This window comes from Protopterus annectens, chromosome 8.part0, assembly GCF_019279795.1.
Source record: "Protopterus annectens isolate FY-2018-M chromosome 8.part0, PAN1.0, whole genome shotgun sequence".
Classification (NCBI taxonomy): domain Eukaryota; kingdom Metazoa; phylum Chordata; order Ceratodontiformes; family Protopteridae; genus Protopterus; species Protopterus annectens.
In genome coordinates, this window is record NC_056741.1 from 1,990,721,935 (window position 1) to 1,990,747,403 (window position 25,469).

The following is a 25,469-nucleotide window of genomic DNA, read 5'->3' on the forward strand; positions in this document are numbered from 1 at the left end:
CAGCATACCAAAGCCTTAGCTCCTTCCACGCTTCATACATCATGCCCTACATCCAAGGTGTAGGCTTCATAAGTGAATATGCAACTATGTAGGTAGTCTATTAAACTGGGTAAAGGTTTTTGACAACAAAGTTGATCTCATTTTATAATTTTATGAGATGTGAAATGTGCTTCTGCTGCTGAAGTATTTGTGTGGTTTTGTATTTTTGTATTTTGAAGTATTCTAAATACTTTATATAGTGTCGGGAATTTTTCATAGTAATATCAATGACTTGCATTTGACAATGAGAGTAAGGCTAATTTATTATTATTTTTCTTAATTATTATGTTTTATGAAGATATATAGATGTTTTTTAATTGATTTTAATTTTAAGCTCAAAAGGTAATATAGCTTTAAACTTTTGGAGCCGATACCACCTGACTAATTTGAAATAGTATTTAAATGGTGTTAGTGGTTGAATAATCCATCTGAAGAAATTCAAGGATTTTACCTGAATGAAAAGCACTTCATGCAATAAAGGTCTGTAGCTCACAGCGAAGGTTGCCTGTCGTTTATTTGGTGGAATAGTGAAAGGCTTATCAGGTGCCTCTTGGAAGAGCTCTTACTCCTGTGAAGCTATCTCTGTTGCCTCTGTGTAAAGGAAGATATGGAAAGATAATTTCTCAAACTTAGAAATAGCAGAAAGAAAGATCTGGCCTTCCCCTTATTTATTTATTTCAGTTTGATGACAGGGGAGGTGCACTGGGCCTGGGGAGACCGTTTTCAGTGGAGGCCCGGGGAGAAAAGCTCCACAATACAAAGTTTAAGTACATGATTAAATTACAAGAAAATTACAAGATTAATTACAATGAAAATTACATGATTAGTTACAAAGAAAAATTCATGATTAGTTGCAAAGAAAGTTAGGATTACAAACAACAGGTAGCATTCTAAAGAAAAGAGAAATAACATATTTACAATTTAGTTCACAGGGCTTAGGGTTATTTTAGTGGAGGCTTGGAGAGAAAAGCTAGACATTAAAGTTTATTTACAGAATACTTACAGTGGAGGCTCGGGGAGAAAGCTCCACAATACAAAGTTTTATCACATTATCAATAACAAAGAAGTTAGGGATTGCAAGCAACAAGTAGCATTCAAAGGAGTGAGAAAAGAAATAAGCAGTTTAGCTTCAGGAGAGTGAAAACAGGCATATAGAATCATGGCTAAAATTGTTGTTTACAGAAATAATCATTAAGTTAAAGTGAGTTTAGGGAGGTAAGAAGGTTAACCTGGGGTAAGCGGAGGGGAAAGCATGAGAGGAATGGGTGGAAGAGTACAGTTGTATTTCCTATTTAGATAGAGGTAAGAATGAAGTTGAGTTTTGAAGTTATTAAGGTTGTCACAGGTCCTCAGTGTGGAGGGCAGAGCATTCCATTTTTTAGCTAGGGAATAAAATAGCAGTAGCTGCCCAGCAGGGCGCTTGGGTTTATGGATGATGATCAAGTTTTGGTGGGTAGATCTAAGGGGTCTGGGGGGGGTTATAAGGTTCCAGAATATTGGATAGTGCAGGACACTTAGTAGGTTGGAACAGTAATTAGTGTGCAGTGGTGATTTGGTGGCGGTTAAGTAGATTGGGGAGTTCAAGCCAGTTTAGAGAGTGAAGGGAGGTGCAGTAGTGAGAGGAGGATTTTGCATTTGTGGCAAATCTGGCTATTTTATTGTAACATACTTCCAGTTTGGAGGTGAGAGAGGAAGATAAATTAGTGAGCAGAGGAGCGCCATACATTAGAGAGGGGAGTAGGTAGGTGGTGGCGAGAGTTAGTCTGGTGGAAGGAGAGAGGAAGTGATCGTTTCTGTAAAGTAAGCCTAGTTTTATGTGGGTTTTCTTGATATTTAGCTGGATGTGATTGTTAAATTTTAGGTGTTCATCAATGGCTACACCAAGAAGTTTGGCTGAGGGTATGACCTCGATAATGGAGTTGTTAAGACTGGTGATACGGAGTAAGTTTTTGTCGACAGGGAAGGATTTTGAGGGAGAGAATAGAAGGATCTTTGTTTTGTTGGCATTTAGTGAGAGGTGATTTTGGAGCATCCAATTTTCGGTGGTGGAGAAAACAGTTTGAGTTAGAAATTGGAGATCTTTTAGTTTAGAGGCATGACAGATTAGAGTGAAATCATCAGTGCATTGCACAATTTTGGTGTTAGGTATGGCTTTGTGGAAGTTGTTAATAAAGATGTTGAAAAGCAATGGGCCAAGGATTGAACCTTGGGGTACTCCAGTGGGGGTTGGGAGGAAAGTAGAGGTGGCCTGGCCCCATTTCACGGCTTGGGATCTATCAGAAAGGTAGCTGGAGAACCAGGAAAGAGTTTTATTGGAGATATTGAGGTTAGACAGATGATTATCCTGCAAGGTATTAAAAAGCTCAGTTGCTGCGGAGCCAAAAAGATTCTGGTTGTCTAAAGGACAGTTCAGCAACTTAGCCTCAATGTCTTCAGGAGGGGACTGCAATCAGGAATATCTCATCATAACAGACCCTGATGCAGCCACCATAGAGGAAGCATCAGCAGCATCATAACTACATTTCATAGAGTGATGAGCTACTTTGGAAGCAGAACTCAAAAGGGAAATGGCAGAGGATTTACCTTCTGAATCAGGTAATTTGGTCACAACACCCCCAAGCTGAGGAATAAGAGTCAGCACGTATCTAGTCATATGGGTCTGGTAGTTTGTGGTTCTGAAAGGTGAAGATGGCAGGGGTATACACTTTTTACCCACCTGTCCATAGCACGACTGTACTTGTTAGTAGGTAAAAGCTTGCAATTTAGCTGACTTATCAGTACACAAGGAAATTGGGCTTTTATATAAAAACGCCTGAGCTTCAGGAACTTTACAGGACCTGACAGATTTCTTTGGAGAAGGAGGCTGGTAATCAGGAGTCTGTGAAGTAGAAGAAAAAATGTCCAAGACTTCATCCAAAATGGGGGGGGGGGGGCTGAAGGCCAGGGTGAATCAGTCTGCAAAATGTCATAGTATCTCTTCTGAATATCAGAAATATGGAAACAATCCCACTTAAAGTGCTCCATCATGCATACAACAGTCCTCCAAACACAATTCTTCAAAGGGTGAATCTGGGGAAAGGGAATTCTTTTCCTCAAATCCCAGAGCAAAAGGGGAATGAATTTGAGAGGAGTACGCCAAGGACTCCTCCCCAGAATCTTAGTCCACCTCCTCCGTTGAGAAGTCAGAGTCTCGAGGATGCTTAGTAGGAGTAGAGGACCATGGAAAAGAGGGAGGAATAGATGACCCCTGAGGGAGCTTAAATGCCATAAAGGCTTTGAAATGACCCCAAGTCAAATCCTGCCAGTGTTTGTGCAGTGCCTTTGCTACAGGAGCCACTTATTGGGTCTTCTGTTTCTTTTTCAGAGGATCATCATCCATGCAAAACTTAGGGGGTTCAGACCCTTGCCTGACTTCAATAAGGGAACCAGAGACTTCTGCCAAGCAAGAATCAGTGGAATCCACCTAGGCACCTCTGAAATTATCAGACAAGTGTCCCCCTCCTCACCTAGATCAAACATAGGCACAACCTCAGCAGCCCCATGTCACTTCCAACAGGGTCACAACTGAAGGGGGCTTACTTGGAACCAGACAGTCCTCGGGTTCTTCATCTAATGCAATGGAGACATCTGGAAGAGGCTGGATAGCAGAAGATTCAGTACATTTTTTTCTATTTTTTTTTTCTTACACAGAGGCTGAACGTCAGGGCAAGTGTATTTGGAAGCCATGGTTCCCCGAGCCAGAAGCTTCAATGGCTGGTTTTCTAAATAGACAGAAAGGAAAGATAGATGGTTGCATAAGGTCTTCAGCATAAACACTTGACAAATCACACTCTGAGTATGGCAGTGGGCAGCACCTAGACAAAAAAAGGCACTTATAAGTCTGTTCTTATGGGAAATCTGCCTCCCACACTTACATTTTCCCTCCCTAGATGACATGTAAAAGGTAATACAACCAAAGGAAAAAAAAAAGGAAGGAAGAGACTCCAATGGGACACTTATCTTTTGAAGGCTTGATAGCTGTAGCAACTCAATAAACGACTCGCAGCCGACTGAATTCTAAAGATACATTCAGACTGCCTACAAAGAAGTTTTGAGGATTAAGTACTTGTTCATGACTTATGTGCATACGCCTTACACGTATGACATACATCTGACATATGGCACCAAGAAGGAGCTAAGGCTCTCCTTGCTATCTTCGGTAGGATATCCCATTTGTAAAGAACACTGCAACAGTAATAAGGAAGGATATCATAAGATGCGGTGGTGGAAAGAGGATAATAAAAGCCCTCGACAAAAGTGAGGGCCTGTTTCTCTGCATGTCACTGATCAGGTCCTGAGAGAGCTAGCTAAAAGGCACTTCCCTGAAGAAATAAACATCTTGTTTGAGTTCTTCCTTAAGCCATGATAATACCAATCACATCATTTTGTGCAGGGAAGCCTCCAAGCCTGTGAGCACAACCACTGCAGTAACACAGCAAATGTTAAAGCAGCAGATATGAGATTCATGGAAGAAACCGTACAATAACTCTACAGGGTCAAGACTCCAGAAAGTTCACATCAATGGGAGAAACTGGGGGAGGTGATATGAACAGCTGTTGGTTTTAAACTACAATGTGGCAGAAAACTACTCTCCTGCAATATCTGCCCAGAGCCTTGGGCTGCCAGATGGCAAGAAGGCAAAGTGCTGAGGTCTCTGGGGCTTATGCTAAACCAATAAGATCACAAGGAAGTCAGCATCGGGATGCTTGTCTAACTTCTCTAATCACTAAAATGTGGGTATGTAGAGGGTACCCTCCTTCTTGAGTGTTGAAGGGGAAAAGTCAGGCAGACTGCATCCTAATTGCTCGGACTACATGCTTAACTGGCACCATACAGGGATAACCAGGGGGGTACTCGGACCTCTTCCTCAAAAACTCTACTAAGTATTTACTGGCAGATGGAAGAAGTGTTTGAAACCAGTTTAACTCATTTCCTTATCAGCTGAAGGTCTTTCTGAAGGCATAGACTCATCTGGAGGGGGGCTTGGCCTTAGGGTTCTCAAATTCCTTAAAGAAGCCTAGCAGTGATGGAATACCATATCACCCACTAAATCTGGGAGTAAGCTCACATGTAACCAAGGCAATTGCGTGGCTGATGCACACTGGGTGTCATGGGTCAAGGAATTAGTAGGTTACAGCACACCAGCCAAAGGCAGAGCATGTTAGTGACAAGGCAGCAACTCACTTGTTAAGAATTTGGACATTCACCATAAGAGTATGATCCCTCAAATGCAACTCAAGCTACCACCAACCACTGCTGCAATTTGACCTCAAAAATGATATGCTGGCCCAATTTGGCTAGTGAGGACTGACTGAGGCAGGAATATAACTGCTCCTTCGAAGAAAGATTAGAGACATCTGGCACTTGTAAATGTACCAGGGGTTGGTCTTCACAAGAAACTTGAGTTACATCCCTCAGGATGTGCAGGAGGCACACCTGCTCTGGTCCACTCATTCTCCACACAAATAGAAAACCTATATGGATTTGAGTCTTTGCTAGCAAAAGACAAATGGATTGAAAGTCTCCAGCTTAACAATGGACTCATCCTTTGAATGGCTAGGACTTGATCTTCTTTTAAAGTGTTTGGCTCTGTTGTAGTACTTCAACTTATGCCTGATGACGAGTGGAGGACTTCCATACTGGCCCTGCATAGGGAGCTCTCCATGGTCACTAGCTTTCATAACAATGTAAGCCAAAAGAGTCACCCTTTGGCACATTCAAGTGGTAGGATCAAATCACAAGTACTTGTAGCAGATTGTAAAACTTTGCAGGATTAAATCAATACTTGCGGCAGTTTGCAAAACTGTGCTCCTCTTAAAAACAATTAAGTCAATGCTGTTGTAAGTCTTTGCTTGCAGTCTGATGGCAACATGGATGGAATGTGTTTAGGCATGAGAATACAGAACTTCACAGACAATTACAAGGAGTGTGATACAAACTGTGCAAGTAACATATACAGCCATCACTGGACATGGTCCTTGTAAATTGTTTTTTTCCAAATGACTGGTGGAGAAGATGAATCTAGCCAAGAAACCATAAAAGCACATCCTTAAAAGAAAACCAGGCATGACATGAAGTAGGAGGCCAAAAGTCTGTTCCTAGGAACAAATCAATATTATCAAAGGAAGAAAAGGAAGAATAAACAATGTTTAGTTCTTTTTAGCTTTAACAGATGAGCATACAACTTTCTCAGTGAAGAAATTTAATTTAAATGTTATGTAAAATAGTTTTCTGTTAGATAGAAGGTCCCTTCAAATTAATCATCCTATGGGAAAAGAAAATATAGCTGTTTCACTATTTCCCAAAAATCACTGTCTATGATAAGAACTGCAATCTGACCACCACAGTTTAGGGTGTCATCTTACTGACAATAAGTTGAGAGGAGGGGGATATGTGAGTAGTTTTCCTCTTTAATGAAGTACGAGATGAGGCTTAAGGCAGCAACCAAAAACATAGTGCCCTACTTTTATAAGACAAAATATTTCCTAATACATCTAGTATAATCATTTTTCAGGGATGGAAGCAGAAAGTGAAATCAATAAGGACAGTGTCCATTTTTCAGATGTTCAGCTTGTGCAGTCTCATACTTTAGCAATAACCTGTGACTTGGTGTGGGTAACACAGGACTTACCCACAGTTGGTGTGGTTTGATGATGAAGGTGAAGTCCAGGCGATTAAACAAACCCAACTGTGGGTAAATCCTGCACAGGAGTGGGTTACTATTATACAGTGGTATTATTTAAAAATTAAAAGTCTTACCTTTTCTAAATAATGTCATTGTATAAACAGACTTTAGTGTTCTTCTACCATCTTCAGATAGTCTGGGGCATCCAAGATACGTACTGGGCATGCTCAGTACAGTACTGTATCTGCAGATTTTGTTAAGGTACTGAAAAGTGTGATGGTCCACATTTCCACTAATACTGTAGGTCCATGGTTTTCTGGCAAATCACTAGTGAATAACAATGGACATCTTAGATTTTGAAGGCATGAAACTGGGAGGTATGCCAAGCAGTGCTCCAAATGTCAAGATTTTTTAAATACATTTTTAAACATACTGTATTTAGTTCACTGAGCATTTTATGGGTGTGGAATATTTTTTTTTAAATAATTTAAATTCTCTGCACTGAAATAGAAAAAGAGTTAACACAACATCATCTTGAAGGGAACACAGTTTACAATGTGCATGCTGATTGGTCTGTGCAATCAATCAGAGTGCACAGTTTTGAATATTAAATTAGCTTCATTAAAGTTTCTCTACACTGTTAGTTTCAGCTTCTTTGATGAACAATTCTGGATGAAGCCCAAGCTATACCAAGAAAGGGCAGTATAACAGATATGTTTTAAATATTGCTCTAATTTATCTTAAAAGTTAATAGGAGAGGCTTTGCTTTTATGATCCAAGCAATGAACTTCTGTGGCATTACTGACAGATGGTAGGTGATTTGGCAGAACATCAGCTGTTTTACAAAGGATAATGATGATGGAGAGATGACAGGGGTCCTGATGGAGAGATGAAACGTCAGAAACAAAAACAGAGTAGTAGTGCTGAAATTTAATTCATACTCAAGTCTTAGTGAGTACGTTCGCGAGGAGTAAATCAAAAATAAAAAAGATAGCTGGGTGCACAAAACCTAGGATAAAAAAAGTGCCCAATCCTTGTAGGCGCACTGGTGCCAGGACTGGAAAAAAAAATGACAGTATAGAATCCTCAAAATATGGAAACCTTCCTATAATGGGGCCAGGCCAGGCTCAGGTGGAGGATGGCACCCTATTGTAAGAAGGAAGTAGCAGTCCATAAAAATGACAAATTGCTTGGCTAAAGAAGAGCCATAAAGATGATAGAGTGGACTATTGAGGGACTATTGAGGTTAAGAAAGAAATTATGCATTGTTACTATTATATAAAAAGCCCAGAATTTCCAGACACAAGATATACAAAACGATTAAGAGAGAAATTAGAGGAAAGAAAAATACTTCTGCAGGAAAAACTGTCAGAAGCTGCAAATAGCTAAAGAAATAGAAGTTGAAGTTATGGAGTTCCTGCGAAGTGAAGACTTTAATGTAGAAGGTCTAAAACAGACTACATCACAGCATGATGGAGTGAGTCCCCAGAATAAGGCAAAGCAAGAAGTTCAGGAGACATGTGAAGAAGAAATATGGACAAGGGAAAGGAAAACAAATTTAATATGGTGTAATATTTATGCAAAGGAGAAAGCACAGCTAACCAATACAAAATGAGCAGCACCAAAGATATCTGAAGAAAAATATAGGGAAAGGAATCCAGATATGGAAAATCTTACAATACAAAAAAAAGAAGAAGACTAAGAGGAAAAGTAGAAAAAGAGATTAGTAATGGAGAAGTCATAGAAATAGAAATTGAGGTTACGGAACAGCTGCAAAGAGAAGGATTCGGTGTAGTAAATCGAATACAGAAAGCACCACAACAGGACAGAGCAATGGATATCCAAATTAAGGGAAAACCAGTGGAACAGAAAGCAATTGGTCTGGTGCCATATCAAGATATTTTGGAGCCTTCCATAGAAAACCAGTAAAAATGTTCATTTGAAGCTAGACAGCAAGGAAAGGAACAAGAAACTGTGGAAACTCTGATGCAGTCAGTGTTGAGGAGTGATAGGCCAGTGAGTTCCCATATGACAGAACAACAGATGACACAGGATGAAATTAAAGAGGATGTGCCACAGAAAGATGCTATAGAACTTTCCATAGAATGCCCTCAAGAAATGGAAAACAAGGGATGTGCCCTCTGTATGTAAGAAAATGAGTTAAAAGAAGAGTTGCTTGATTTCAGAGACAAAGGCAGACATATCAAGATCAATGAGAGAAATAGACTGCAGAGGTTAATAAACCCCAAAAGTCAGAAGCTTGATAAAACAAATGAACACAGTAATTAGGACTGTTCACAGAGATCCATGAGATATAACAGAAGTAAACAGAATATATTACTATGCTGCTAAATTAATAACTGATAAAGTTCTATCACAGTAACACAGGGTAGCGAGGGAAAAGAAGGGGCAAAAGCGAATACCATCATGGAAATATTGAATAGAAAAAACTATAAAGCAGCTAAGACAAGAAGTGTCATTGTTAGAAGATTACAGAAGAGAGAATAGATCAACAAAAATACTAAGAAAGATGGATGTGATAAAAGCAATGCACAGTATTAGAACAGACCAGGATCTATTATGCACTATTGGAGATAAACTAAAAATTTCAAAACATGCGAAAAGACTTAGAAGATACAAAGATAAACATAAGGGAAAAGTACAAAATAAGCAATTTATTGATGACCCAAAAATGTTTTATAGAGAATTGGGAAATAAGGTAAAAGGAATTGAAAGACCGTCAAAAAAAAGGGAAGTAGATACATTTTGGAGAAGTATCTATGAAGACCCTGCGAAACATAACAAAGATGCTAAATGGATAGAAGTAAAAGAAAGAATAAGAAATTTAAAGGTACAGGATATGAAATGGAATGAAATAACAGCCAGGGAGATCGAAACAAAGTTGAGAAAAGCCTCTAACTGAAAAAACCCATGCCCAGATGCAGTACCTAACTTTTGGCTTAAAGTATTAACTTCTTTACATGAGGATTTGGCCATGAGTAAGAACTATTTATATGCGCACCCCGAACACACACTGCACTGGTTAACAACAGGAAAAACAATGCTCTTACTTAAGAGTGAACCTGCAAGCTACTCTAAAAATTATAGACCAATAGCTTGTCTTCCAACGACATATAAACTATACACAGGAATTGATGCCGACAGAGTTTATAGTCATTTAGAAGAAAACTCATTTATGGCAGTAGAACAAAAGGGCAATAAAAGAAAGTCATATGGAACAAAGGATCATTTGTTGTTAAACAAAGTTATAGTGGAGAACTGTAAGAAGGGAAAGAATCTAAGTGTGGCATTGACTGATTACAAAAAAGCATTTGATAGTATCCCACATTCATGGATAAAAGAGTGCTTAAAAATGTATAAAATATACCCTACACTGCTTGACTACATTACAGTAACCATGAAACAGTGGCAGACCACTTTGCAATTAAGCCATGATAAAGGACAGATTATTATCCCATGGATAAAAATTAAAAGGGGGATATTCCAGGGTGACTTTTTGTCACCATTGCTATTCTACCTTGCCATTAATCCATTAAGCTGTTTACTTAACAGCTTAGGCCATGGCTACAATTTGGCTCCTAGAAAACAACAAAGTCTAATGACTTCCCATCTTCTCTTTGTCAATGACTTAAAACTGTACAGCTCATCATATCAGAAACTGAAAGCACATCTGCAGGTTGTCAAAACTTTTTCAGATGATATTGGAATGTCATTTGGTCTTGATAAATGTGCAAAAGCAACCTGTAAAAAAGGAAAACTGCAGCACCAGGAAAACATCAGTTTGGAACAAGAATGTGATATAAAAGAACTTGAGCAAGAGGGAGTGTACAAATACTTGGGAATTGATGAAGGATCAGCAATAAAACATGAACAAATGCAAATAAAACTCAGTAAGGAATACTTTAGAAGACTTAAATTAATCCTGAAAACAGCTTTGATATCTAGGAACAAGATCCAAGCTATAAATCAGTTTGCTCTTCCTGTCCTAACTTATAGTTTTGGAGTGATTGACTGGCCCCAAAAAGTGTTGGATAGAGTGGGTATTAAAACAAGAAGGATGTTCTTGCTTATCAAATGATTTATAAAAATAAAAGTGTATACCAAGATTATATATTCCCCATGCTGAAGGAGGGATGGGCCTCCTTGAAACTGATTGCATGTATAGCTCTGCAATTGTGGGACTCCACACATATCTACTGACCTCACAAGATCCAAATGTAGCGAAAGTTTTGAAACATGAGGAGAATAAATCTAAGATGACATCTCTGCTTAATTTAACAGAAGCATATCAACATCAAGCAGGAATGGAAATCAAACCAGAAGTAGATAAAAACCAGGCAGCAACTGAATGTGCTAAAAAACAAAAGAAAGAATATAAGATGAAGGACCAGATGAGAAGGCAGGAAATGTGAAAAAACATAAATATAGTTGCAAGTATAGAAAACTTCTGGAAGAGCTTCATGTTGATCAAGAACGAACATAGGAATGGTTAAGGAAAGGTGAATTCACATCAAGAAATGAAAGGTTAATATTGGCAGCCCAAGATAGTGGGCTACATGCGCGCTGGTTTACAAAGTCCATTGAACATGTGGGAGAAACAAACATATGTAGGTTTTGTAAAACCAAATTGGAAACAGTAACACACCTTGTTGCTGGTTGCGACACACTAATGGCAGACAGAAAGTATATTGAAAGGCATAATAATGTGGCGCGACTGTTACACTGGAGATTGTGCAAACATTATGGTATCGAAGTGGCTGAAAAACACTGGAAACATAAGCCACAAAGAATCATAGAAAATGGTGAAGTTTATACCACATGGGATCACCCAATACCAACAGTTCAAAAGATAGATGCTAGAAAACCGGATATAGTGGTTCAAGAAAAGAAGACAAAAGTATCACTGATCATTGAAATTGCCACACCCAGTGACTACAGTGTCTTGCGTACAGAGAGACACAAAGTCATAAAATACCTGGATCTGCAGGCAGAAATGAGAGCCATGTGAAAGAAAGATACCCAGACAGTTCCAATAGTAGTAAGGAGCATTATAAAAAAGAATTTACAATCGTATTTCTATATGTTTCCAATTCATGGAACACCGTACGAATTGCAGAAGGAGTCATTACCGGACACATTGCAGATGCTGCAAAGAGTACTTTTGGCTGACATCAAAGAGTGAAACAATACTAATTTCATGAACTTTAATCGTACTTTGACTTAGGAATGGGGTCCATTCCCGTCATGGTATTAGAAACCCAAAAGACTTGGAGAAATTAAAAACAACAAAACAAAAATATAAGGAAAAAAGGGGAGGTTCAACAATTTTGTGGAGAGGTATGTGAAATTGATTAGGCTGTTCACAGCATTCAAGTATCATGAGTGGCTAGACTTGTTTTCATTTTGGAAAGCTGGATTTACAGTACTAACTCTGAGCTGTGCAGTTAATCTGCATGTTTTCAAATACAAATGGATCATTATTGTATAATCTGTATTAAGACACACACTTGGGTACACACCTGCCATCAATTAAAGAGACTCTGATTAACCCCAAATAAAGTTCAGCTGTCCTAGTAGGATTTTCCTTACTTTTACTCAGTTGCCTGCTACAGCAAAAGCCATGGTTCACAGAGAGCTTGCAAGGCATCAAAGGGATCTCATTGTTGAAAGGTATCAGTCAGGGGAAGGGTACAAAAAAAAAATTCCACAGCATTGGCTATACCCTGGAACACAGTGAAGACCGTCATCAAAAAGTGGAGAAAATATGGAACAACAGTGATGTTGCAAAGAACTGGACATCCCTCCAAAACTGATGAAAAGACAAAATGAAAACCGGTCAGAGAGGCTGTCAAGAGACATACAGCAACACTGAATGAGTTGCAGGAATTTCTGGCAAGTACTGGTTGTGTACTACATGTGACAACAATCTCCCATATTCTCCATATGTCTCAACTATGGGGTAGGGCTGCAAGACGGTTTTACATAGAAAAACATCCAGGCCCAGCTAAAATTGCAAAACAATACATCAAGTCTCCCAAAAGCATGTGGGAAAATGCATTATGGTCTGATGAGACCAAGGTTGAACTTTTTGGCCACAATTCCAAAAGGTACATGTGATGCAAAAACAACACTTCGCATCACCAAAAGAACACCATCCCCACGGTGAAGCATGGTGGTGGCAGTATCATGCTTTGGGGTTGCTTTTCTTCAGCTGGAACTGGGGCTTTAGTCAAGGTGGAGGGAATTATAAACAGTTCCAAATACCAGTCGCTTTTGGCCCAAAACCTTCTGGTGTCTGCTAGAAAGCTGAAGATGAAGTGGAATTTCACCTTTCAACACAACAATGACCCCAAATATACATCCAAATCAACAAAAGAATGGCTTCACCAGAAGAAAATTAAAGTTTTGGAAAGGCCCAGCCAGAGCCCAGACCTAAATCCAATAGAAAATATGTGTGGTGACGTGAAGAGGGTTATGCACAAGAGATACCCTCGCAATCTGACAGATTTGGAGTGCTTTTGTAAGGAAGAGTGGGCAAATATTGCCAAGTCAAGATGTGCCATGCTGTTAGACCCCCCCCCCCCCAAGAAGACTGAATGCTGTATTTAAATCAAAAGGTGCTTCAACAAAGTATTAGTTTAAGGGTGTGCACACTTATGCAACCAAGCTTATTGTACGTTTTTTATTTTTTATATTTTTTCCCCTAACAGATTTGTTTGTTTTTCAATTGAATTGTACAGGTTATAGGTCATATTAAAGGTGGTAAATGTTTTGAAATGATTTATTGTGGTCTAATTTTTTATATCAGAAAAACAATGCATTTTAACAGGAGTGTGTACACTTTTTATATCCACTTTATGTTACTCAAATAATCAAGCTTTGGGCAACCCTATTGAAAAGGTGGGAAACCCACTCTGGATCAGCAGGAAAGACAAATAAGGAGTCACCAGCACCCTGAGCCAAAACAGGTTCTGCACCAGATGCCTGTGGAATGATGTCTAAAAGGGAAAGTAGGGGGACCATAAACCCCTTCCTGTTACGTGCAGAAGTGTATGTATATTCTATCAAGTGAAAGAAGAAAGGTCTTACCAGCAAAGTGTCACCATGTCTCCCTGACTCATGGATGTTTTATTACAAAAGCTTGATAAAAATATTTTGTGCTACATGAACGTGTACTTACAATTTTAGATAGATAGTCATGCTTATGAACAATGCAAGCTAATGTAACATTTTCAAAAATCACTTTTTGGAGGACAAGCCCCCTGCACATCTCATACCCTCTAACTTTATTATTCTCTCTCTCGTGAAGATCACTTCACATTGGAGAATGAGTAATCACTGATGGGCTTTGTAAAGTCCATATCTACCTTTCTCCTAGCAACTGTTTGACTGGACTACAGAATAAGGAGACATACAACTGACATGGCATTTTCTGTGTGTAAGTCTCGCATAGAACTGAGATGAACATCTGAAGATTAGACCTCATATGTTTGAACTGTCATATGAGTTTGGGTAATCCAAGCAATGGTCTGTAAACCTGCCTGCAATAGGACACATGTCCCTGTCTCACCAGCAATTAATGGGATGGCTACTCCATCTCCTCCATGGTTTTTAATTTTGCCTGATGAGCATAAAGCTTTCTATAGCTCTTTTCTTTGAGGGCTTTTCATTCTAAAAAAACTACTACCTAAAGGACAGTACAGTAACACAGAAAGGATTAATTTACTATGCTCTGAAAATGAAATAAAAATAGCACATAAAAAATATATACATCTATGCCACCACTCTCCGCTTAGGCATTACCCTCTTATGAAGTCGTGTATATGATTTAGTAAAATGCAGTTTCACCACACCTACTGACTCTCCACTTCTATACCTCCTGGGTCATAGAGTCATAAGTCTGACACTTCTCAGTATTAGTATATGTTGGCTTGTGTAGCTAAGCCTATGTTTCTACTAATTGACCTGAATTACACCATCCTCCTCCTGAAGATCCTTTCCATCACTTTCTTAGGAACTTAGGTCGGGCTGACTCTCTGCTTACAGGGTCTCGCTAATCAGCTCCGACCCTCCTTTTCATGCTAGTAGTAGAAAAGGGTCTGTAAGTGGGACATATCAAACTTACAGGCAGCACTTCAGAGAAACATGAAAACTTTTCATTCAGTGACATACAGATGAATAACCTACTGAAGAAAATGGACGCTGAAAATGACATAATTTGAGAATGCATTAAAGAAACAAAGTCCTAAGGTCAAGGCTCATGCTGACTTTGAAAGTTCAGACTGCACTGAGTGCTTAAATGACTTATAGCCCTTACCTATAATTGCTAGAGAGTAAAGGCAATTCCTTAAGACAACCACGATTGAGGATATTACTGCAATAGGTGCCGTCTGATTTTCAGTGCCCTTCTCTTTGTAATGATCAAGATGAAATGGTTACAAAAATGCATGATGCTGTGAAATGAAATCTATGCTTCGGACTGCTGGTTACATTACTGTACATTTAATCAGCGTTGTGCTAGGAAGCACAGTTTTCCAGCTCCTGTTGGAAAGGCAAAACCCTATACTGCATGTCCCAATAATACACTGATATTCAACGTAAATGACAGCAGATTCCAAAGCTCAAGGTTACACTTTCCAGACATTTTTATGGGAAGCTTGCTCCTCTACATTCCCCAACATGTGTCTGTGCCATCCACACCCTTATAACTTATATGTACTTCTGTACATGAAAGTAGGGGAAATATTTCATAACACTGCAGTCTCAGAGTCACTGCATACTCCATTATTCACTCTTACTACTGCAAACTTTGCACACTCCCCTATCACTACGTATGCCACTATTCACATTTGACACTGCCATTATCAGTCAGTTCATACTTCCCTATACACGTGATACTGCAGTCTCACAGTCAATGCACACTCCCCTATTCACACTTGACACTACCATCTCAGAGTCAGTGAATACTCCCCTATTCACACTTGACATTGCAGTCTCACAGTCAGTGCACACTCCCCTATTCACACTTGACACTACCATCTCAGAGTCAGTGCACACTCCCTTATCAGTGCATACTCCCCTATTTACACTTGACACTACAGTCTCACAGTCAGTGCACACTCCCCTATTCACACTTGACACTGCCATCTCACAGTCTTTGCATACTCCCCTACTTAACACTTACTTTTTTTTCAGGTTTGAGAATCAAACTTATAGTCCGTGAATATTCAGCAGACAAATCAGTTTTTCGGTTACCTATTGTATTCTCAAAAGCCGACAATGTCAAATCCGACATTGTCGACACGAGAATAGCGAAGTGCAGAATGTTGAACGGGTAAATGGAAATCTCCCTAAGGGAAGATTTCCGTTTACTTCAATGTAGTGCGGTCTCGGAGTTAGTATATTTAAGTAGCAGGGGGTACAGTGGGCTTGCCCCCCTGCTTACACCCTTTAGATTTTCTTTTTTTTTTTATTTATTTTTTTCTGAACATTTGAAATTTTAATGGTTCGATCATTAAAGGTCAACCTTTAGTGATTCGAATCATTAAACTTTCGATGTGCTAACATAGACTCAGTTTTTCGATATGCAGTTTTGGAGATCAAATGTCACCAACTTTTATTTTGGTAAATACTGAAAGTTGCTACCTTTAGTCTTCTAAGCATTTATGTAATTAGCTTTGGTATACATCTGAGCCTAAACACTTGCTTACTTAAGACAAGGAAAATGATTTTACATAAAAAAGTGAATACTTGATTTATAATACATCTTCCAGCAGTTTTTGATACAGTGCAGATGTGCTCTTTCATGAAAGTGCAAGTATGTTTTTATCCTTATACGACTGTCTTCTTTTAAAACCAAATGAAGCATGGAAGGGCTGTGAAGATAAAATCATAAATAAACTGCTGCTTTTCTTATTAATTTGGCATGGCTCCCTAATGAGATTGACTCTTTACCAAATGATTTATATAATCTCAACCACAAAAGGTTGAAATCATTCTACTGCACCAATTGATTTATATAATCTCAACCACAAAAGGTTGAAATCATTCTACTGCAAAGCCCAGTCCAGGTCACAAAAACAGTGTTTTTTGGAAGCAGCAAGCCCCCTTGCACCCACCCCCAACCTGTTTCCTGGAATCCTAAGAATCATCCCATTAAGTCTATTGCCTGAAATGAAGATATGACCATTTGATGCAGTTTAAAGAACTATGAACTGCACAATTAATGACTGTTCCCAAATTCCGCTAGCTTCTAATGCTCAGAAATGCACAAAGTGAGTTTCCTCCACAAAAGCAGTTCCACACCCCCATCCAAGTTGCTTTTTGTCAGCTTCTTATGAACATCTGATATTTAAAACAATCCGTATGCAAAAGGGGAGACTGGATTGTTGAATAATACTAGTTTCTGTACTTAAATGTTAAAGTAAAGCAAGATTTGGCTCAGGGCAACAGAGGCTGATCAGCTGATGGTTACAGCAATTCCTCCCCAACATTAAATACAATACAGGAAACAGACTGTAGCTATGACTACTGAATTTTCTGCTAAATAAAAAAAGTTCGCAGTACCAAATGAGCATGCATGGCTTACAGAACAGACATTGTAAATGCTTTCCACAACAATCAGTACCACCTGATGGCAGTGGAAAAGAAGCTTTTAAGTTGCAACTACTTAACATTCTGCCACTAAAGTACTCCCAGTAGACAGATAAAGTTCTGCTTATGCAGCCAATTTACTGAGAGGCCTGCATCTCTGTATGACAAACAATAAAAATAAGTGCTGTAATTTCTAACTGTGGTTTTCAGAACAGCAGAAAACACTAAGAAAACTACAGTATGGGCGTTCTTCATGACAATGTACTGAACTGTGGATGATATGTGGTAAAACCCACATATCAAGTCCAGTGCAATTCATAAACACGAATCAGATCTCACCTTCTGCAGGCATATGCTACTGTGTAAGCAGAAGACCCCATGTTTATTGCATCTATGAAAATGTCACCCCTACTGATAGTTCACTTTCTGAATTGTGTAACATCACACACAATCCATCACCGCTATTCAAACAACTGCAATCATGGACCTTACAAACACAAAATTACTACCTTACTTCCCTCTCTAATGCTGATGTCTTGGTCAGCATTACATACATAGCCAAGCAACAGCATTCACAAAAAAGTATTAAAATTCTGTAAAAACATTTTTATCAAGTAACAAGATGCTATGCTTTCTGATGCTCCCTGTGGTGCAGGCTAAACTGCTGCCACAACCATACTTAGCCCCCATCCTTAACAGTGGTGCAGCAGTACCTCAGCCAATGGGAGTACTCAATATGCATTAGCATATTATGCTAATGTACCACAGCCTGCTTTATAAATCACATCTTGCCATAACTGCAGGGCAGGGAGTGCTCCCAGCATATTACCCTACTTCTGCAGCAGTAAACACACAACTCGTAAACATGGCCTGCCCTGTGTTCATGGCTTTAATCTCCATATATGCAATGCATACAAATTACTGTGCTGAGCACTGCCTTCATAACTACCAACAGCCATAAAAAATAAATAAATAAAAAACAAGAAACACATATATGACTGATTCCCAGGCAGTATCTGTAATGAGGTTCACTGTTATATATGGGTACACAGGCAAACTCTTAACTTTTTTATTTTCATAACATGGAACAAAAAGTTTATTTTTTCACCTCACTCAATTAAATTCCAAAATTTAAATAAATAAATTACAGAAAAACACAGTTTGCCACAAAATAACACATAAAACCATCTATGCTACATTCAATAATAGACACAAATTCTGTATTTTTACATAATGTGGCAAATTCAGTTTTAAGATAACAGACACTGCTCAGAAACATCTAAAACAATATAAGCACGAATGATACTAGCATTTGGTTTTATTACAAGATTTTCATTCAGAGAAAATATAGAGGAACGGGCTCAACAGAATGTTATGCAGAAACAGTAACAAATAAGGTCTGTGAAACTGTTGATTCTCAAGAGAGTGTTGGTTTAGTTAACAAATATGGATTGTTTTCTTCTCAAAATCAATACACAACTGTTTACGACAGAAGAATGCTAAAGAGAAAAATCACTGCAAGCACAGTGAGACAGCATTTCTGTCTTTAGCAAAGGCAGATCTTGGTGGCTAACAGCTGATTTACAGATTGCAACTAGACTAACATCCGGGGGGGGGGGGGGGGTTCTTTTTAAGCCTAGCCAAGTTTTCCCAAAAGAGTAATGATGTCCTATATCCAAATAGGACACTGAGGGCCAAGCATTTATAAGCCACCTCTATCTATAAGGGACATGGGTGCCAGGTCCAGTGTAAATTTCTTATCCCCCATCTTCTGGTCTAAGTTGAGTAGCAGATAAACTCAGCTTCACACGATGAGAAGCCTGTTCAATAGGAGGGGCAGTCTCTGGGACTCGTATCTTTCTCCCCAGCATGTTCTGTTTACGTCACAGACAAAGTTCAGGTCCCTACATCTTGTATTTCTGGTACTGTATTTCTTATGGCTTGTATTTTTTTTTGTAAGGAACCTCTGAGGTCACTCTAGTTGCTGCATATGCCTGGTCAGGTACATATTCAGGTACAGGTAGACATTCTAAACAAGCAGCAAAAAGTCAAGTCTATGGTAGCATGAAAAAATGGTAAGTGAAGAGGCAATCTGCCCCTTTATATCAAGGGTATGTTGTCAAGTATAGAAGGACATTCACAGGGAGTGGGAAAATAATAGGGGGGGGGGGCAGGATGACATCAGCTGTAGATGAAATACCTGAGAAATAAATGTTCTGAATTATTAACTACTCCCGTCTTCACACAAGACTATTGCTTGGTAAACTGTAAACCCAGATTAAGACATCCTTGTCACTTCAGGGAAATGGAAAATAGAGAAACAAACATACCACGGTCTGTGATTGGTTCCAATAAAGACTGACTTTGAGCAACTTCTCAGTTCAGTGAAGCATGGTGTCATTTGGAGTGGACACTGCTGTCATATACAGGAGTTGAAAAACTGTACTACTGTAAGACTGCACCTACAAATAATATAAATAGAAAATCTCCCAGAATTCCTCAGTAAATACCGATAACTGCAACCACTGATGCCCAGGGTTTCTTCAAAGCCACCTAATCAATACTGCAGTGCACCTCTGGAGAAAGTAGAGATTAACCATAAGCTATCAAAGCAGGAATGGGCCCTTTACAATAATTTAATTTGATACAAAAACAATAAGGAGTACATATCCATAAAGTAAAATGTTTGAAGATGTCCTCTCCCAGTTAAGGGGTACAGTGAATCAGTGGGTGTATACGGATGGGGTAAACATCTAGGCAAGTTTCTAAGAAGGTAAGTAAAGAAGTGTTTGCCAAAAAAAGACGACACCAAGAATAACTCCCTTTCATAGATCATTAACAACTAAAACTGTACAAAACACCGTCACTATTTACTTGTTATATGCATGGAATTGTAAAATAGCTGTGAAAAATGAAAGGCTTATTTAACATACCTTTATGAAGACACCTATCACTGCTAAGCCATTTTCTCCCATTATAGCCTCCTCAAAGCTTCTGTATTTTGCTGTATTCCAGTGGACAATATGGAGCTGAAAGATATGGACAGTTAACAGAACTGGAAATACAGAACACCGTAATGAGAAGTAAACAGAGTAAATGGTGACAGCATATTTAATCCACTTATTATTACACATTTATGACGCAAACATTTACAATCACAAAACTATAAGTCAGTTACTAAATGCACATTAGCATGTCACAATGCAAATTGAGATTGCTGTAGACAGTTGCAGAGATGAGAACCCGGCAATGAAACAGTCAGTGTTTAATCCAGCAAAGTAGTTCTAATGAAAACCATTTTCAGTTTCTAATACTTTGTCCTTTCCGTACTGCTGTGCAGCTTTGGCATTTTATATGTATATATATATATATATATATATATATATACAAATACACGCATTTGGGGGAGGGGTCTTGGGCTTATCCCCATATAGGGGATGCAGGTGGTCTAGCTGCCTAACAAAAAAAAAAAACTTTTTTTTTGTTGATGTATCATGACTCACTTAAATTGCTGGAAGCAAACTAATAAATATTTACAACAGACAACATTCCGTACTGGTCTCAGATACTGTAGATATGAATTTCACAAAATATAAATGCTAATCTGTACAAAAAGTAAAAGTAGAATTTAAGTACTTATGTGTATGTATGCAGATATATTACAGCTACATGAGAAATATTTACTTTACTTGCATAAGAATAGTATGTCGATCACATGAACCAGTGCTGGGTAAATGAACATACTCGCACAATGGTAGTATGTCCATTATATGGACCAGTGCTGGGTAAATGAACATACACAAATAACGGTAGTAAATCCATCTTAATATAGACCAATACCGCAGAAATGGGCATACTCACATAATGACAGCATGACTAGCATATGGCCCAGTGCTGCACAAACCCACCGTTGTCACTTGAAAGTCCTCATCTTAGAGCCAAGGGTAGATTGTCTATAGCATGTTTTGGAGGGCAGCATGATGCATGAATGATGCCTACACAGCAGCTGCCTCAAGACACAACTACTTAAGGTAGATACATTCTGAAGGCAGCAGTAGTGACACTTACTGGTCAATGGTAGACCGAACCCTAACCTTGCCAGTTAGCCTTCTTAAATGGTAATGCAGTTACCCAACTACTTAGAAAAAGGTCTGTACGGTAACTGAACAGCTGAACTGTTTTCTAACAGCAAATCCATTTCTCCATAAGGTCTGGTTCTTTTAGCGTATAATCCAAGTAACCTGTGTAAGTAAATCATTGCAATACAAAACTCATTTCCTTTTTCTTTTTTTTTTTTTTGGTTAAGAAAGCAACATACCAAATTTTCTTAAGCAAGAACCAGAGACTTGTCCTTTGTGATGTCCTTTCACAATGAACAATTGTGTAATTCTTTACAGAATAATGCTTACAGCTAAAAATTCTCCTAATGTCACTGCAACAAAGATTTTTTTTTTCTGAAAAACTGAAGTCTGATGTACTAAATGCCTCAAAAGGCAAATGAGTTAGCTTTTCAGTTACAACATTTCAGGTGCTACTGGATAACATTTTGGGCGAAGGTACAGGACTCCTCTTCAAACACTGTTTTACAACAAGCTATCAGGTTCTAAGCCTTACATTTCACACCAGTAAGACAGTTATTGTTCCATTATCTTTCTTCAACCTACTAAATAAATAAATAAAGCCCCACCCAGATGACCTGGGAACAATTAACAGTTTAATACCTGTAGAAACCAACTAAATAAGATAGAAGGGAGTGGCCAAGTCTGCAGCAGCTGAACTCACTGTTTTGTCTCTCCTGTTACAGGAGCACTTGCAAGCAACAACTGCAGCATTTAGCAAGTAGACCGGTCCAAGCACATGCCTCAGAGCAGTACAGTGGAAGAGTATGGACCTCAGGATGCCAAAGGAAAACAAATGAGAAGTTATGGACAGGTCAGTAGTCAAAATGATTGAATAGATGTAACACTGTGGCCAATGGTGATATAGTGGACTTTTTTCAATGGCTGTTAACCAATCTCTTTCTTTAGGTGAAATTTAACTTGGTAGATTAGAGGTCTAAGAATAAAATGCTAGATTTATATAAAAAGTGGGTAAAAAAATCTATTTCTGAGTAGAAGCTTTTATATGGTAGAGGTGTGATAAGTTTTGAACAAGATGTGATGTGAAGGAAAATATGGGGAATAGCTGGGTCATTAACACACCAAAAGGTCAGCCTAGTTTGACTAATGCCGGTATATCTTTCACTGTTCAGGTAAGATACTAACACAAACCACCAAAAGAATGCAACACTGAACTCTGGCAGCATGGAGACTGCAGGTGTCTTATATAGGCTTCTAGGTTTGTACTCGTGTGTAAGCGAACACATAGTTGGTAGTTACTGCATGCTTGCCTCCAGGGTGAATGAGATGGAAAAATTGTCCACAATGTGTTTCAGCTGCCCCCCTCCCCCCCCCCAATGACAAACACTCAAAGACTGGCATATTATTGATGTAGGGGAGTTTGGTTTACTATTATATTTGCGATTCCTCCAATTTCAAATCCGGGAATAACAAGACCAGAAGATCATAAACTGAGAAAGTTGAGGGCCACAGGAGTGAACAGCTGGCCTCCCCCCACCCACCCCTTCTGGACCCACGTCCGTATTTGTTTCTGTGTCCACCCAGGTTGGGAGGTTCGATATTTGACATTGTTCACTCCTGTGGTTCTCAACATTCTTGATTTACGATCTTCTGGTCTCGTTATCCGAAAATTCAGAATTGTAGCATTCAGAAATATGACAGTAAACTGTGGAGTTCCAGTTACTGAACATCAAAAAATATTAAACTATATTCTTCTGAAATACCCTGTGCCTCAAGGCCCACCTCGGGCAAATGTAAAGGGATAGCAATCATACTCCAAAAGTGACAATTGGTTACAGATTATTCTCTTTGCCAGCTACATTGTCCTATAGCCACAAGCAGCATATAGATTTTAAATGAGCTACAGCAACTATAGATCAATTCCAAAGGTTTTGCAACATCTCCTCCTTACTAACAAACTTAAACAAATATATTTCCTAATTGATACCAATTTTTGCAAAAGTTTGTAGATGGATTCCACACAGACAACATACACTAAAAAATGTTACATCTTTAGAAAAACAAATATACTAACTTCCTGTGTAAAAGTAGCTAGACTGAGCAGGCGATTCATGCTTAACTCAAGTAAGCTAATCCTGTACACTACTCTCTTCCATAAAAATTTACACAAATGACATTATGCTCTACCTTGGAAAATGTACACATTGTCACACTTTAACACAGTTCTAGCATGACCAATCCGATGTTATTCTGGTACTACTAACTAAGTCCAGTTTAAAGACTAGCTGAAACAGTTATGACATTTTTCAACGTGACAACAGCATATAAATATTCTATAAAGGGCTACTGTCTCCAGAATTAATGGAGAAAACTCATGGATTAAGTTTCGTATTGTGCTTAGTGGGAGGTCCAGATGGGCAGAGTCCATTTACAGTGGACCCAGGGTAGAAAACAGTTAAATCTACAGGACTTAGTAACCAAAATTCTACAATATACATACAAATTTCCAGAAGCCGAGTAAATATATACATACTAATATAAAGGGAGTACTATGAAAATGAACACGGATATCTGACAGCTGCATATTAATAGATGCAGTTATAACCTTTGGTACATCACAGTATTCAGTCGAAGCAAAAACAAGCGCACCGGTGCAGTATGTTTTTGCAATGAACATAGATACGGGCTCATGACAGCAGTATTTACAAACAGCAGCAAAGCAACAGTAAACCTACTCTATCTACTTGCTAAATACAATCAAAATTCACAAAGCAAGTGCTTTGAGGATAAACACAAATTTTAAATATAACTTCGTACGTATACGTAAATACTGTAGTTTGAGTTTCTCTTGCAGTACCAGAGTCAAGAGGTCTATGGTGGGGGTAATGCCATACTGTTATCTTACATGACTGGCACTTATTGGAGTATTAATACCTTGTGACCCATTGTTAGTGGAGTAAGATTCAGAACATTAAGTTCTAGCCAGCTAAGCTTACATAAGGCTTTTTAGAGGAGAACAGGGGGAGAGGTATACCAGCATCAATGAGTGTGATTCTGTTAAAAGCTAGATTTGTAGGAATGCTAACTACTGCAAGGAAGGCACAGAAGAAGTCTGGAAGCAGTAAGACATGGCCTGTAGCTCTAATGGTATAGTCTTTCAATAAACATTGAACAATGGACACTGTACCAAGCCTTTTATTATTCTTTGTAATGACAGACTTGATGAAGAGATCATACTTAACTACAGTATCTACAATGGCCCAAAGCAAACATATTAGATTTCACAACTTGAACAGGTGAATATTCCATGAATGCAGTATGAAAGCCTGGCTCCATGGTACAAGTAGCCCTTACTGTGACCCAGCTGACCAGGGTTCACTTAATGGTCCTGGCACTTAAGAAGCCAAGTAGGGAGGAAGAGGAGTGAAGAGGTGTCGCCCACTTGCCTTCTCCTGGGGTACATGGAGGAAAGCAGGTGCTTGGGGGAAATATATAGAGAAATGCAATTTCTCTGGTGGAGACTGGGGAACCACTTCCCATGCATGACAGCAGGGGGCACGGCTGCTTGCTGGCAAAGCCCATTGGTGAAGTTAAGGGGAAAACTATCACACAGAACCCATTACACCATCCCCAGTTGGCTCAAAAGACTACGTATCTCCAGGGAAAACATACGGTTCATACTGCTCAACCTCTTAGTGCAAGAAATCTGGACGAAGCCCAACAAAATGGGGGTGGGGGACAAATGCCCAAAAATAAGGACATATTTTGAATATTGCTCTTATATAAACTTAGAAAGTTGCTAGAGTAACAGGGTTTGTTTTCACATGTATTTTTCTGAAGGATTTGAAGTATGAAACTCAAATGTATGTCATTATTTAGTGACTTCAGTCCACAGATCATCCCAGTGATTTGCCAGAAAACCACAAATTTTATGAACACACCAAAAATATGAGCCAAAAATCTGGACAGTTGAGAGGTATGATAGGGTTAAACAGAAAAACCCTTAAAACACCCCAAATGACTAAGTTATGGCCCCTCCCAATCAACTCCTACCCTTGTGACAGGAAATGAAT

General features: G+C 38.9%; 1 protein-coding gene and 1 long non-coding RNA gene across 2 annotated transcripts in view; one reads left to right on the forward strand and one right to left on the reverse strand.

Annotated features, from left to right (window-relative positions):
* The window catches only part of LOC122809792 (carbonic anhydrase 5B, mitochondrial-like), a 293,296-nt gene that overhangs the window by 159,880 nt on the left and 107,947 nt on the right, over window positions 1–25,469 (reverse strand). The window contains exon 4 of the mRNA XM_044081533.1: window positions 20,251–20,346. Coding sequence (XP_043937468.1) covers window positions 20,251–20,346 — 96 coding nt within the window. The remainder of the gene's footprint in view (window positions 1–20,250; window positions 20,347–25,469) is intronic.
* Window positions 21,185–25,469, forward strand: part of LOC122809793 — a 51,756-nt gene continuing 47,471 nt past the window's right edge. The window contains exon 1 of the long non-coding RNA XR_006365948.1: window positions 21,185–22,249. This is a non-coding gene — a long non-coding RNA (uncharacterized LOC122809793). The remainder of the gene's footprint in view (window positions 22,250–25,469) is intronic.